This window comes from Chenopodium album, chromosome 19 (assembly GCF_948465745.1).
Source record: "Chenopodium album chromosome 19, dcCheAlbu1.1, whole genome shotgun sequence".
In the NCBI taxonomy this organism is placed as follows: domain Eukaryota; kingdom Viridiplantae; phylum Streptophyta; class Magnoliopsida; order Caryophyllales; family Amaranthaceae; genus Chenopodium; species Chenopodium album.
The window spans coordinates 19,019,694-19,033,365 of record NC_137852.1 but is presented as its reverse complement, the minus strand read 5'-3'; the positions used below and the strand labels follow the sequence as shown (position 1 = coordinate 19,033,365).

The 13,672-nt window shown below is 34.3% G+C and overlaps 1 protein-coding gene across 1 annotated transcript; it reads left to right on the top strand.

Annotated features, from left to right (window-relative positions):
• Positions 1-3,179: 3,179 nt before the first annotated feature.
• On the top strand, positions 3,180-5,180 carry LOC145595071 (pectinesterase 1-like). The gene is made up of 5 exons (XM_081651427.1): positions 3,180-3,316; positions 3,741-4,089; positions 4,362-4,568; positions 4,679-4,920; positions 5,021-5,180. The coding sequence occupies exons 1-5, from the start codon at positions 3,180-3,182 to the stop codon at positions 5,178-5,180; spliced, it is 1,095 nt and encodes a 364-aa protein (XP_081507553.1).
• The last annotated feature ends 8,492 nt before the right edge of the window (positions 5,181-13,672 follow it).

Sequence of the window (13,672 nt, the reverse complement as noted above, 5' to 3'; positions counted from 1 at the left end):
AAAAGACTATATTGAACTATAAGCTTTTATAAGTTACAATTATTTATTTTTATTTTACATTTTATCATTAACACTTATTAAATAAGTTTTTTCTTCCATTATACTCCCTCCGTCCCCAAATGATAGTCCCTTATGGGCAAAAATCACGGGAATTAAGAAACTTAAATAAAAGTAGTAAAATTACATTGAAAAGATAAATTTACATTGGATATGTAAAATAGTAGAGAGAGAAAATAATAAAAGTACATTGGAAAACAAAATTTACATGGGAAAGTTAAATTTGCACAAATATAGTTGTAATTGGAGGAATTAATGGTACTTGAAAAAAGCAAATGGGACTATCAATTTGGGACTAAAAATAGGCCATAAGGGACTATCATTTGGGGACGGAGGGAGTATGTCATATTTTCAACCTTTTTGTTAATTTCTATTATCATTTGTGAACAAAAAATTTTAAGACAACTCTACCAAAATAATTTTAGCCAAGGTAAATAATAAAAAAGGTGAATTAGTACTATAAAAAATAAAACAAAATTTAAGGCCTGTTAGCCCGCGGGAAGCCCGACCCGTTTAATAAGCGGGTATGGACAAAGTACGCATATTCTTAGGTGCACACTCATGCACCTAGAAATAAGTGTAACAATAGCACAATATGAACATTAGCTTTTCAGAATGTGAACATAGACATAAAAAATATGAACATTAGCTTTTCAGAAAGTGAACATAGGCATAAAAATGTGTGATTTTCGATTTCTTATGTGGTGACTTTGTGATTAACTTCGATTGATTAGGTTATACTACCTCCGTCAACATTTAGTTGCAACTTTGGGGTATTATTTGAGAGACATAAAATATTTCAAAGTTGCAACTAAATGTTAACGGAGGTTGTATAAGATTTTCTTAATTCTAATAAATTGAATTTTATCTGATTTTCTGCATTTTTTTTAATCAGTGAACATAATCATGCAAAATATGAACATATGCATAGGTTCCCTTAAATGTGAACATTAACTTTTCAGAAAGTGAACATAGGCATAAAAAATATGAACTTATGTATTTCAGAAAGTGAACATAACATTTCAAAATATAAACGTAAGCATTGGTTTTCTTAAAGTGAATATAAGCATTTAAAAGGTTAACATATATGTTAAAAGAATAAGAACATGAATATTTAAGAAAGACAACATATGCATAAACAGATTTAACTAATATTTCATGAACAACACTACATATTTACATTATGAATATTTGTAATTATATATGAACATATTAAATATTATTATGAATATATGCATTTAATTATGAACATAAAAATTTGAAGTAATAAAAAATAATATGATTATAAAACATATGCATTATAAGTATTAAATGTTCATTTTTTTTTACGCGTTTATTTTTTATTATTAAATGTTTTTTTTTCATGTTCATATTTTTTACTAAATATTCATATTTTTTTACTGAATGTTCATTTTGTAGAGCGTAATGTTGATTTTTTTACGTTGTTGCACCTATCTAAGGTGCATAAGGGTGTACCTTAGACTAATTGGACAAAGTATCAAGCCCGCATAAAAGGGTCCGGGTTTGCTATATAAAGCCCGTTGGACAAAAAAATAAGCATAAGCCCGGCCCGCTACCCGCCCAAGCCCGCAAATGATCACCTCTAAGTTCATATAACAAATATCCAATACTTGTAATATACATGTAATATAGATTGGACATACTTCTAAATTAAAGGCACCATTTGGTTAAAATATAAAGTACATCGAGGTATCATAAACGCAATTGATAACAATGTCAATTGTTATGAAATTCAAAGTCCTCACTAATACACCTTAGTTAACAAAATAAGTTAAGCTATTTATGTATGCATACGAAAAGAAACAAGTGGTTGAAACATTTGATCTACTTTACCTTGCATAACTTATTCTCACTATCAACTTAAACTATTTAACTTTGATGACTACTCACTAGAAGAACAAATATTCAAAGGTCACCATAAGAAGAGGACACAAAATAAATTTAGACATAAAAGAAAAAAAATACATTACTAAATAAGCTTTGAGTCCATTGACATGTTAATAACGAATAAGTAGTTAGTAACAAATTTCAAAGGTTACATGTTATTAGGGACATTAAACTTAGCTTGGTGAAAATATTCATGCATACTTATCTATCCCTTCTCCTTTGTAATCGGGTTTTATAACTTGAGAAAGATCTGATTAAAATCTAACCATTGTTGGTTGGACAAAAAAAAGTAAATCGAACTACACCTAATACATATCTGTGTAGTCTTTTACGTTCCGAGAATTCTACTACAAATTCCTGCTCCCTTAGAAGTTTGCCTATATATGATCTTTGGGTGAATAAAATTGTCCTTAGTGATCATTGTCTTAATCCTCCCTTGAGGGTCTGACTCTATCCAATGGTGTGTGACCACTACAACTATTGAATTCTTCATATTGGATTCCTCGATCTATATTAAAAGCTGCTATTGACTTAATTTTAATTAGGTAGTCTAACCCCTTTTAGCCAATATTTGATTATAATGCTTAAAATTGAATTCACTCCTAATGTATAAGGGTAACCATATTACCCTTTAAAAATTATATCTTGAAAAAAAATCAATAATTTATAATAAAAAATTCATTAGAGGTTATAATTTCTCCAAAGCAAGTTAAAAGTTATTAAAAATTTAGTAAAAGGTTACCCTACAGATCAACGATGTTCAAAAAATTTGTTGTACACCACTTGTAGCCATATTATTTCAGTTTATGTAATATTTAAATTTTAGATCAAAAAAAATTTAAGATACTAGTAAACGAAAAAGAAAACAATTTTTTTTTAAAAAAAAAAAAGAAAACAATTTAAGGGGTAGTTGTTGGCTAAAAATTAATAAAAATGTATGAATTATTTGTAAGGATTACTAAACAACTTTCATATATGTCAATCAATTATAGTTATTGATTTCCTTGTTAATATTGAGAAGCGTGTTTATTTTAAGGACAACACCTCCTAATTTTAATGCTCCTTTCATAGCCCCATTTTCTGGTGAAGAACCTTTTTTCGCTCAATTTGGTTTTCTCTATCTGCTTCTTATATAAAATGCAACTTATGTTTAGATGAATGAAACAAAAAAAAAAAAAAAAAAAAAGTAAAGGTAGAGCAAAAAGGAAAAAAAAATGGCAAGACAAGTTTTCATTATTTTTTCAAGTTTACTTCTAATTAGCTTAGCAATTACATCTACTGCACAAACACAAATTCCACCAAATAAAGGCGAAATAAATACATGGTTTCAAAATGTAATCAAACCAATAAGGTATACTTACTACTAGTAAAGAATAATTGATTTTATTCTTATTTATATTTTATCTAATGTTCTATTGTTGTTAATCAAAATGTCTTTGTATATTCATAAATTTATTTGCAATAGTACTAACAAGTTTGTCCATGTATTTTATAACCTTGGTGTTGTTACATATTGTATTATGGTGGAATATTCTTAATTAACATTTAAGTCTTTAAGTCAAGATTGACCATTATATATTATTTATATAAGTGAAGTCAAAGATCTAATGAAGGCCCTTGACCAAGGCTTTATTTTGTGTTTAATAAAATTGAGAATTTTTTATAACTACAATAATTGTATTAATATCTTTCTATGCCTTTATACTTAATAATTACATAAAAAGAGTAAATGACTCCATTAATAACATTTTTTTCTTTTTATGTTTTTTTTCCAGCCAGATAAAAGGAACACTGGATCCTAGTTTAATGGAGGCCGAAAACAGTGGGGTCGAAATTATTGAAGTTAGCCAAGATGGAAAGGGAAAATTTAAGACCATATCTGATGCTGTAAAGCATGTTAAAATTGGAAATACTAAACGTGTTATCATAAAAATTGGTCCTGGTGAATACAGGGAGAAAGTAAAAGTTGAAAGATTTAAGTCATTTGTAACATTTTACGGGACAGATCCCAAGAATAGACCAACAATAACTTTCGCTGGCACAGCTGCTGAATATGGGACTGTAGATAGTGCAACATTGATTGTGGAGTCTGATTACTTTGTTGCTAAAAACATCATTGTTTCGGTATGCAACTCTCGTTCTTCATTTCTTTTTTTTATTTATTCGTTTATTATATTTTATAGTACTTTATTTATATTTTCATTCATTATAATATTGTTGCCTCTAACTAATAATTAAAATTAAAATTATATATAGATATTTAATTTAATTTTGATTAAACTAAACATTCATCCATGACACATAAAATAACACACTATGTGGAATATATGGGAAGTAATGTTTTAATTCTTTGACAAAAGTAAAATGCTAAGATATTCACAAATTTGTTGTTGTAGAACTCTGCTCCAAGGCCGAATGGAAAGAAGAAGGGCGAGCAAGCTGTAGCGTTGAGAATATCCGGTGATAAAGCTGCATTTTATGATTGTAAATTTACAGGATTTCAAGATACGGTTTGTGATGATAAAGGCAAACATTTCTTCAAAGATTGTTATATTGAAGGAACTGTTGATTTTATCTTTGGTGCAGCCAGATCTTTATATTTGGTATAACAAATTTTTTGCATGCTTTATATAATAAGATATATTCAATTAAAAAAGTTTATTATGATTTATTAATGTGCCTAATAACAAACTATACAAAAATATATGTACAGAATACTGAGTTGCATGTTCTATCGGGTGACAATGAGGCAATGATTGTAGCTCATGCAAGGAAAAATCCAAGTGAAGAAGGTGGATACTCATTTGTCCATTGTCCAGTTACCGGAACAGGAGGTCATGCAGTCTTAGGCAGAGTATGGTTTGAAGCAGCTCGAGCTATATACTCTTATTGTACCATTAGTGATGTTATTAGACCCGAGGGGTGGTCCGACAATAACAAGCCACAAGCACAAAAGTAAATTAACAATTTCATGTTTTATTTTTTTCTCAAATTTTACTCTTTAGTATGATAAATGATCTAATGATGGAGTACGTCTTTAATATTTTGTGTGTAGGACAATTTACTTCGGAGAGTATATGAACACAGGTCCAGGCGCATCACTTGCTAAAAGAGCTCCATATACCAAGAAGTTGACAGCTGCAGAAGCTAAAACATTTATCAGTTTGGAATACATAGATGCAGGCAAATGGCTACTTCCACCTCCCAAATTGTGAAATTTGATAATTTTATAACAAAAAGTGTTAAATAGATTTATATTAACAATGCTAGAGAAATCTATAAAAGCATATGTTAATGATAGATGCGCTATAATCAAGTAGATTTATAAGCTCTAATATATACAACTAAGTTTGTAATATAGCTACTACGTAGTTAATTAAAAATAATTTTTTGGAAATTGTTTAAATTTTCCCTATTAAACAAAAGTATGGGAAGATTTAAATTATGTACTACTTATACATTAAGACTATAATATTTAAGATTTCCATTATTATAGTCTCGATTTTCTAGTATGGGTGTTTCACATGGTCATATGCATTGAATTATAGGGTGTTTAGCTAGTTCTTGTTAAACAAGTGATTGTTAGATTTCTTGTGGGATTAGTAATTGTTAAAAAATGATAAAATTGATATTAAAGTTATATCTAGTTTTTGGTAATGACTTTACCTATAATATTTTTTAAAATTTTTCTTGAGCTGATAGGTCCCTATCGGGGAATTCCCACACCCAAATTATAAGATAAATAAACCTCTCTAGACCTGAAAAGTGCGTGGCGAGCCCATGCAAAAGGTTTAGTTAAAATATGCTAAATTCCACCAAGTATACAAATGAAACCTATCCATACATTATTATGCCCCCCGATTATATCTTCCAAATCATCCACACTAACAATCCACCCTTCTCCTCCAAAAGGCGACCAAAGATAATACTCGACTAAGGATTACGTTGGTAATTTTTCTTACATCTCCGCCTCCTGGAGCCCAAGTATCATATACGTCCCCAAAATAAAGAGCCTTGAACACTAAAAGAAAAGCGCCTATACCTAACAAGATTAAGTGAATGCCCAAAATTGTGATAATATATTGCATAAATAATGATAGTTCATTATCAGTTTTTGATGAGTGTCATTTATGGCACTCATAAGGTAGTCTTTTAGGTTATTTCTTTCCCTTTTTGTTGCTTTCTTCTCTTAGTTTTGGTCCTTTTTCCTTTAGTTTCTCCTTTTTCCTCTTTCTTTATGATTCTCGTGTTTTTATCGTGTTTTCCTTTATTTTGCTTTTTTTCCCTTTTATTTCCTTCCTTTGTTTACTTGTGTAGGTATTGTGAGGATCGCCTTGGCAAAGGATGCAATTCGGGACCTCAATGATCAAGCAAGGAAGAAGCATTTGACTAGAGAGGACTTAGAGAGGCCTTGGAGAGGCCTCGGAGAGGTCCCTAAGGTATCTCCAGCAGGCCGCGGGCGCGGGCCATCTTGCCGCGGGCGCGGGCCCAAAACGAGCAAAAGTGTCAAAATGTGGCAGGAACTCCCCGCGGTTGCCCCGAGGGCTTTCCGCGGGCGCGGGTAAAATGGAGAGGTCTCTCCCCTCAGAGAGACCGCGGCCCCCTGATCAGCCTTTGGGAGCAGGGCATTTTGCCGCGGGCGCGGGTGCCCAGACAGCCCGCGGGGGATTCCGTACCCATTTTTCCGCGGGCGCGGGTCTATCGGGAGAGGGCGCGGGAGCTGCCGATTTCTTCTTAGCTTATAAATAGAACTGTAATTCCTTTTTGAATCTAACTTTTTGATAATATTTCATTAGCTTAGTTTTAGAGAGAGAAGTTAGAGAGAAGTTAGAGAGGAATTCTTGGTTTTGGATTTGTAACTCAACATTTGATCAATCAAGTTTGGATTTCTTCATTTTCAATCATCAATATTAGTGAGAATCTCTTCCTTCTTTCATCTTTTACTTACTTGCTATTTGATTCTTTTTGCTTGATGCTTGTTTTTCTTGGATTTGAGTTTGATAATATTGAATACCTTGATTTCTATTAGATTTTGATATAGAATGATGATCAATGCAATTTCTAGTTATTTGTTCTTGAATTTCACCATGATTAGTGAGTAGATTAGTTGCTAGGGAAAGGGGGAAGCATGTTTGATTAATGGAAATGCTAGTTGATGCTCTTTGATTGGTTGATTTTTTGCAATTAAATTGGTTGACATAGTTTTGCATGAGATTGATTAGATTAGGATTGATCACCCTATAAGATTAATCTAGATTGCATTGCAACTCTTAATGACATGACCAATTGATTTAAAAGTTGCTCTAATTGATTGAGTTTGCTTGTGATTCTTCTTGGTTTGCCTTTCATAGTGACCACTAGATTGACCTATAGGAGATAGTATTTGAACTCTCTTGATTGCTACTATTGTTTGTCCATTGCAATACTTGAATTAATTGATTGAGCTTTAATCTAGCATAATCATTGATCTTGCATGTGGAACCCATATCCCTAGTGTTTAGACCCTTGATTATTTGTTGAATTTGATCTAGTTCATTTTAGTACCAACCATAATCTCATTTTCGACTCCGAGGTAGCTTGACTTAGACTTTAGTTTTCATCATTGCATTCCCTTGGGATCGACCCTTAACTTGCCCTATATTCATATAAGGTTGGTTAGGTGTTTACAAATTTAGTTTGGCTTGGGGAAAGGGTAGATAACGACATGCATTTTCCTCTTGTCAGTTTTATCACTCTATCTCATTTGGTGAGGATATAATTTGACACAAACTTACAATTCTAATTACGCTCTCCGTATTTTAACAAGGGGTCCACTTTCCATTAACGGTCGTACTTTCAAAAGTGCTCAATTTCTATTTTTGAAAATTCATACCCCCTCCGTTTTTTTATGTGACACAGTTTGACCGACACGTAGTTTTAGGAGATTTTATTAACTTTAATAACAAAAGATGTTAGTGGGGTAGGTTAGAGGAGTGAGAAATGATAACGTAAAAGAATGCGAGAGGAAGTGGGGACCATAAATGGAGTGAGAAATGATAAAGTAAGAGATAGTGGGGTGAAGATATATTATTACAATGTAAGGAATTTCTAAAAGAGGAAGTGTGTCACTTAAAAAAACGAAGGGAGTAACAATTTTTTATTATTTTCATTCTCACTAGTGGTCCCCTCACATCTTGTTTTAATATTTTTTTAGGTTTTGTCTCCTCCCCAGTATACCCACTATTGCTTTTTGAGTTTATTTAATTGTTCAACCTATTCCCCATTTTAACAATAAATTATTGTATTCTTTTATTCCTCCTAAAACTTTGTGCCCATAGAAATAGATCACTTTTTAAAATATGGAGGGATTCTTATGAAAAATTATTGTAGAATCCATAAGAATAAAATCTATATAAAAATGTTGTCGGTTGTTAGAACTTCGACTAAGTATAAAGGGATTCTCGTTAATTTCATCAATATTTTTGTTTGTGACCCTCACTTCTTGATTTCCTTTTATATATATTGTGGGGAAAATATCAATTATACCTCTAATATGTAACACCCAATGTTTTTATACTTTTTATAAACTAATTTACTAACATATAAAGGTATTTTATTTTAATTTGGATTGCTTTTATTAATAATTGTATATTTAATGGGGTGATTATATTTTAATAAAAGACTTTTAAGCTAAGTTAAGTCAGGTTTCAAAAAAAAAAAAAAAGTTAAGTCAATTTTCTTATTTAAATTTTAAAGCTAACTATTCCTAGTTTTAGTAGGAGAAGAAAATCTTTTTTACTACTTCCGTTACTTTTTAGATGCAACAAATAGTAAAACAGATCACCATATATGTTAAGAGTTGATTAGTAAAATAAAGGGCATGTGATTAAATAAGGAGAGGGAAATTAGGGATTATTAATAATCTACCATATATCACTGGCAATAACCACCCTACAACCACCAAAACCACCCCGCCACCACTTAAAAGCCCACCACTACTAAAACTCACCTCTACCAGGCCACTACCAACAAACACCTAAGACCCCACCAACACCCACCCCGCCAACGCCCAAAACTCCACCAGCTCATCATCACATGAATCCTCCTTATCTCACCATCTGACCACCACCAGCAATGGCAGATCTTGGGCCAAAAAAATTGGGGGGGGGGGGAAGGTTTGATCCTCCAACCTTTAGCTCAAAAATAACAATGCTTAACCATTATGTCATAACTTTTTAAATGTAATTATCAGACATTATTCTACTTATAACCAACAACTTAGAAATATTTAAGCAGGTCAGGACCCGACCCGCCGTAGCTAAGGTTCGCCTTTGACCACCAGCTGCCCGAACCCTCATGCCAACAACGTAACCCAAAACCAAACCAAGCCTTAATTTTTTTTTTCCAGTTTAATTTTTACTCATAGTTAAATTTGGTGGAAATTAAACACAAAAAATATATATATATATATATACGCAAAATAAAAACCTCAAAATCTCATAAAGGTTAGCTCGTTGGCTGGTGGTTGCGATGGTATGAGTTGATGTGCGTGGCAGTAGGGTTCTTCCACGATGAGGAGGATTGATTCGAGCTAGAGGAAAATCAAACATCGTAAGGAGTTGCGGGAAACGGTATGATGTAGTTCTGGCATGGTGTTGTGTTGTGGTGATTTGTAGGTTAAGGTGGGGGAAATGTTGCAGTGATGGTCGTTGTGATGGAAGAGAAAGAAAATGTGGTGGTGACGGTGGTTGTGAAAGAAGACAAGAGAGATAAAAGTGACGGTGGTGGTTGAGAGGGAGGAGAGAGAAAATGTGGTGGTGGACTTGGTGGTGGCTAGCAAAGATTTACATAGTTAAACTTTTAATTAATTACATAGTTAAACTTCTTAAGGGTATGTTTATAATTTTATTGTAAAAGATTTACTAAAAATGGAACATTTTAGTTTGCCACAATGTGTAGCTTCCATATATATTTAGTACATGTTTCATCTAAAAAGTAAGAGAGGAAGTAATTAAATGCATTAAGGGTAAAATTGGGAGATCATATTAAGAATGTGTTTAGTGGAGAGTGAAAGGAATGGTGTCCTTCGAACAAGTGTATTATTCCGATAGAGGATTTGAAATTATTAGAAAGCTAATTATTCAGAGAGGTCAAGTGATCGGAATACCTAGCTGGAGGCTGCTTCTGATCCGTAATATTCAAGCATAATTAATATTACAGCTTAATCTTGATTGAACCCTTCAGGTCACACCCAATCAAGTAACCAATATGAGACGACGAATTAATCCGAAGGAATTAATGAGTCATTAGAGTATTATGAGCAAAGACATCGGATATCGAGAAAAGAGCATCAAAACCGAGAGTCGCAAGTCGAGACAAATTTAAGAATTGACGAGACGAAAAATCGAGACAAACCGAGCCCGCATCACTCGGCCAGCAGCCCGCAAGCACGCACAACGTGCTAGGCTGAATGTGCGGCCAGCTAACAGGCCTAGCCAAGGGGCCAGGCCGCCAGCGTGGCAGCCTTGGCGCCCAAGGCTGGCTGCGGCCAGCTGGCGCGAGCATATTGGCAGCTAGGTGAAGGAAAATTTTGTGTGGGAAAGCTTGGGGAGCAAGGAGGCCATGTGGTCTTCCTTGTGGTCCTCACCTACTCCCTTAGTCACATTGTAACACTTGTTGATTGTTTTGCTTTTTATTAGATTTTTGAATTAAAATTAAATTGTTAAAAGGCATTTTACCAACTCTCCCACATTGATGGGAGGTTGGAATTCTCAAGGGATTTTCCATATAAATACCCATTCTTGGAAATTGAGAAAATCACTTTGAGTTGTGATCTTGAAAGGATCACCAAAGGTGTGAACACTTTTGCTTTTAATACTCTAAGTTTCTTGGTCTAGCCCTGACTAAGCTCCGGGGTAGGGGCCGTTCGAGTCGGTCTTGAGGGTGAGAGTCGTTGGAGGCTATCGCAAGTGCGAAGCTTTGTAAGCTTTCAAGTAAGAGCTCAAGACGAGCGAAGCACGCGTCAAGGGTAAATCCGTCTTTCGCTTTTTTGTTAATTAATTATGTTGTTAATTAATATGCATGTTTTAGTTGCTGTAATTTGTGTGCAAGTCTTGGGATGGGTTTCAGTTCCGCGTGGTGTCGGACATCAAGAAACCTAATAAAGAGTTATATGCTTATATATACCCACCTAAGAGCAAGTTTTGCATTTGCCCAAAAGTGATCATCAAGAGGTAAATTCTCTCTCTCTTTCTCTCTCTTTTATATATTTTTATTTACTCCTTATATTTCCTTTTCCTCTCACTTTCACGCACCATACATACCCACTAAGAGTGGTTGCCACCACAACCACTTATCGACCACCATCGCCGGGCAAGCAATGGCGATCAGCGGACGACAACATTTATCCTCCCCCTCTCCATTTTGCCTATAAATAGAAGTACAGGAATCGAAAGAAGACATCAGCAAATACCTCAACAACTAGCATTTCATTTCTTTTAAGCTTTCCTCTTAGCTTTCCTAGTTTCCTTTGGCTTAGTAGCCAAGCAATAGTGTAATTTATCACATAGCATGTATTGAAGATCGTTTGCCTTTTCCAATTGTAAGACCATGGAGGTAACCTCTCCTTCAACTTGTACAATTTTAGTCCTGACTCTTTCCTTTCATTAATGGAATGCATTTATATTTTTTGTCATGTGTTTATCTACTCGTTTCTTTAAGTAATCTAACTTGTTTTCTTCTTTGGAAAAGTTTCCTTGAAAATGGGAAGGGATACATAGGGAAAGAGGTGGATTATAGCACTATGGTTCACCGGCCATTAGATAAGGAGGCGTAAATGCCTAGTTTAGCGGCATTCTTACTGTGCTGGCTAATGCATATAGAGTATCAAGGCTGAAATAAAGGACATGGACAAGTCGCTTAAGAAAAAAGGGAGAGCCTTGTTCTTTGGAAACCTCCCCCAAATGGTTGTATCAATTTAAATTGTGATGCTTCTCTTTATGTGGATGGCTGGAGAGTCTACGAGTGGTTGCACGTGATCATGGCTATTCTGATTCGTTCATAGGCACTAGGAGATCGGAGGGTGAATGGTCTCCCGAAATCGCAGATTACTCTCTACTGGTCATCTAGCTTGCAATAGCATCATCGCAATACTCTCCACGCCTTCTTTCCATCTTCCTCTCTAGACTCCTTGCTTGATGATGTTATGCAAGTGTGCTCTTCTTTCTCCTTTGTTCCTTGGTCTCATGTAAAGCAGGAAGACAGCTATGTTGTTCATCATTTAATCCGTTTAATTCCTATTGGTTTTGAGCAAGTGTGGTCTAACCATTGTCCTGATAATATATTCCTGTATGTACTTATGGATAATTTATACGCAAATTAATGAAGGCTCTCTTGCTTTTTCCTTATAAAAAATTAATAATTCCATGTCTTCACACTTGTTGCAAGATTAGAGATCTTCACATTGTTGCAATATTAAACGAACGAAGGAAGTATTACGTAATAAAACTAAGGGGGTGTTGATTGGTTCGCGGAGTGGTATGAGTTTGGAATCAAGAATAGGGTCTATCGGGTTGGAACTTAATATTTAATATCATGTGTTTGATTCAATTCTGAAATGGAATCTCATCCACTTAATACCATGTATTTGATACCTAAGGGGTTGGAATTAGGGGTGAGCAAGACCGGGTACCCGGTCAAATATCTCGGACCCGGAATTGGATCCAGTCACAACCGGGTCCTGAAATTTGGAACTGGTCCCGGTTCCGATCATACCGGGTCCTAGTTTTGTAGACTTGGTCCCGGACCTGGTGGGTACCAATTCCTAAACCGGGTACCCGGTTCCAGCAAACATAAATTAGAAAAAAAGAAAAAAAAACTGCACCAACCACATGTCTCCATCGCACCACCCCTGCAACTTCACCACGCCATCCCTCAATTACACAATGCTACACCATAGATGAATTCCTTACCAAATGAAAAAATACCCCCAAATTCTCAAAGTTTCAAACCAACTCAAGATTATCACTCTAAAAACATATTAGATCTACAAAAAATTAACTAATTTCAGAAAGAAATGAAAACTAAACACAATATTTAATTACTAGTCGATTAAGAAGAAAAAATGGCAAAAAAAAAAGAGAGAACTTACAAAATATTCAATGAATAAAGATGAAAATGAAGAAAATGAAACAACTAAAAAATTAAAGGAAGAAAAGGATGATTTAAAGTCTGACTTGTTTTGTATCTAACAAATGAGTGAAGCATGACATGTGAAACGGCAGATAGATGATAGATAAATTAGGTTTTAGTGATATTATGGACCTTTTGGTTAATGGGCTGGGCTTGTATGCAAACTTAGTCATACTATATTTCAAGGATTTTTACTAGTACCGGGTACCCACTGGGTACCGGGTCCAAATTATTAGGAATTGGATCTGGTCCCAGTTAAAACCGGGTCCCAATTTTCGGATTTGGAACTGGTCCCGCCGGGTTCAATTCCAAGTCCGGACCCGCCGGTTCTCAACCAGTTTCGGATCCAATACCGGGTACCCGGTTTTTTTGCTCACCCCTAGTTGGAATGAGCCAAACCCACCTTCTCCAAGGTTTTTAAACCCCATACCTCATGGGTTTAAAACCAAACATATGGTATGTGTTTTAATCATTTTAAACCCATACCTCATACCTATATTCCGTTAACCAAACGCCCCTAATAGAAGTGATCATTGGG

Bases quoted from the DNA above. Each gene is read 5' to 3' on its own strand.
- LOC145595071 (XM_081651427.1), top strand. From the start codon at position 3,180: ATGGCAAGACAAGTTTTCATTATTTTTTCAAGTTTACTTCTAATTAGC. The intron at 3,317-3,740 runs GTATACTTACTA...TTTTTTTTCCAG, and splicing joins AATGTAATCAAACCAATAAG to CCAGATAAAAGGAACACTGG. The intron at 4,090-4,361 runs GTATGCAACTCT...TTGTTGTTGTAG, and splicing joins CTAAAAACATCATTGTTTCG to AACTCTGCTCCAAGGCCGAA.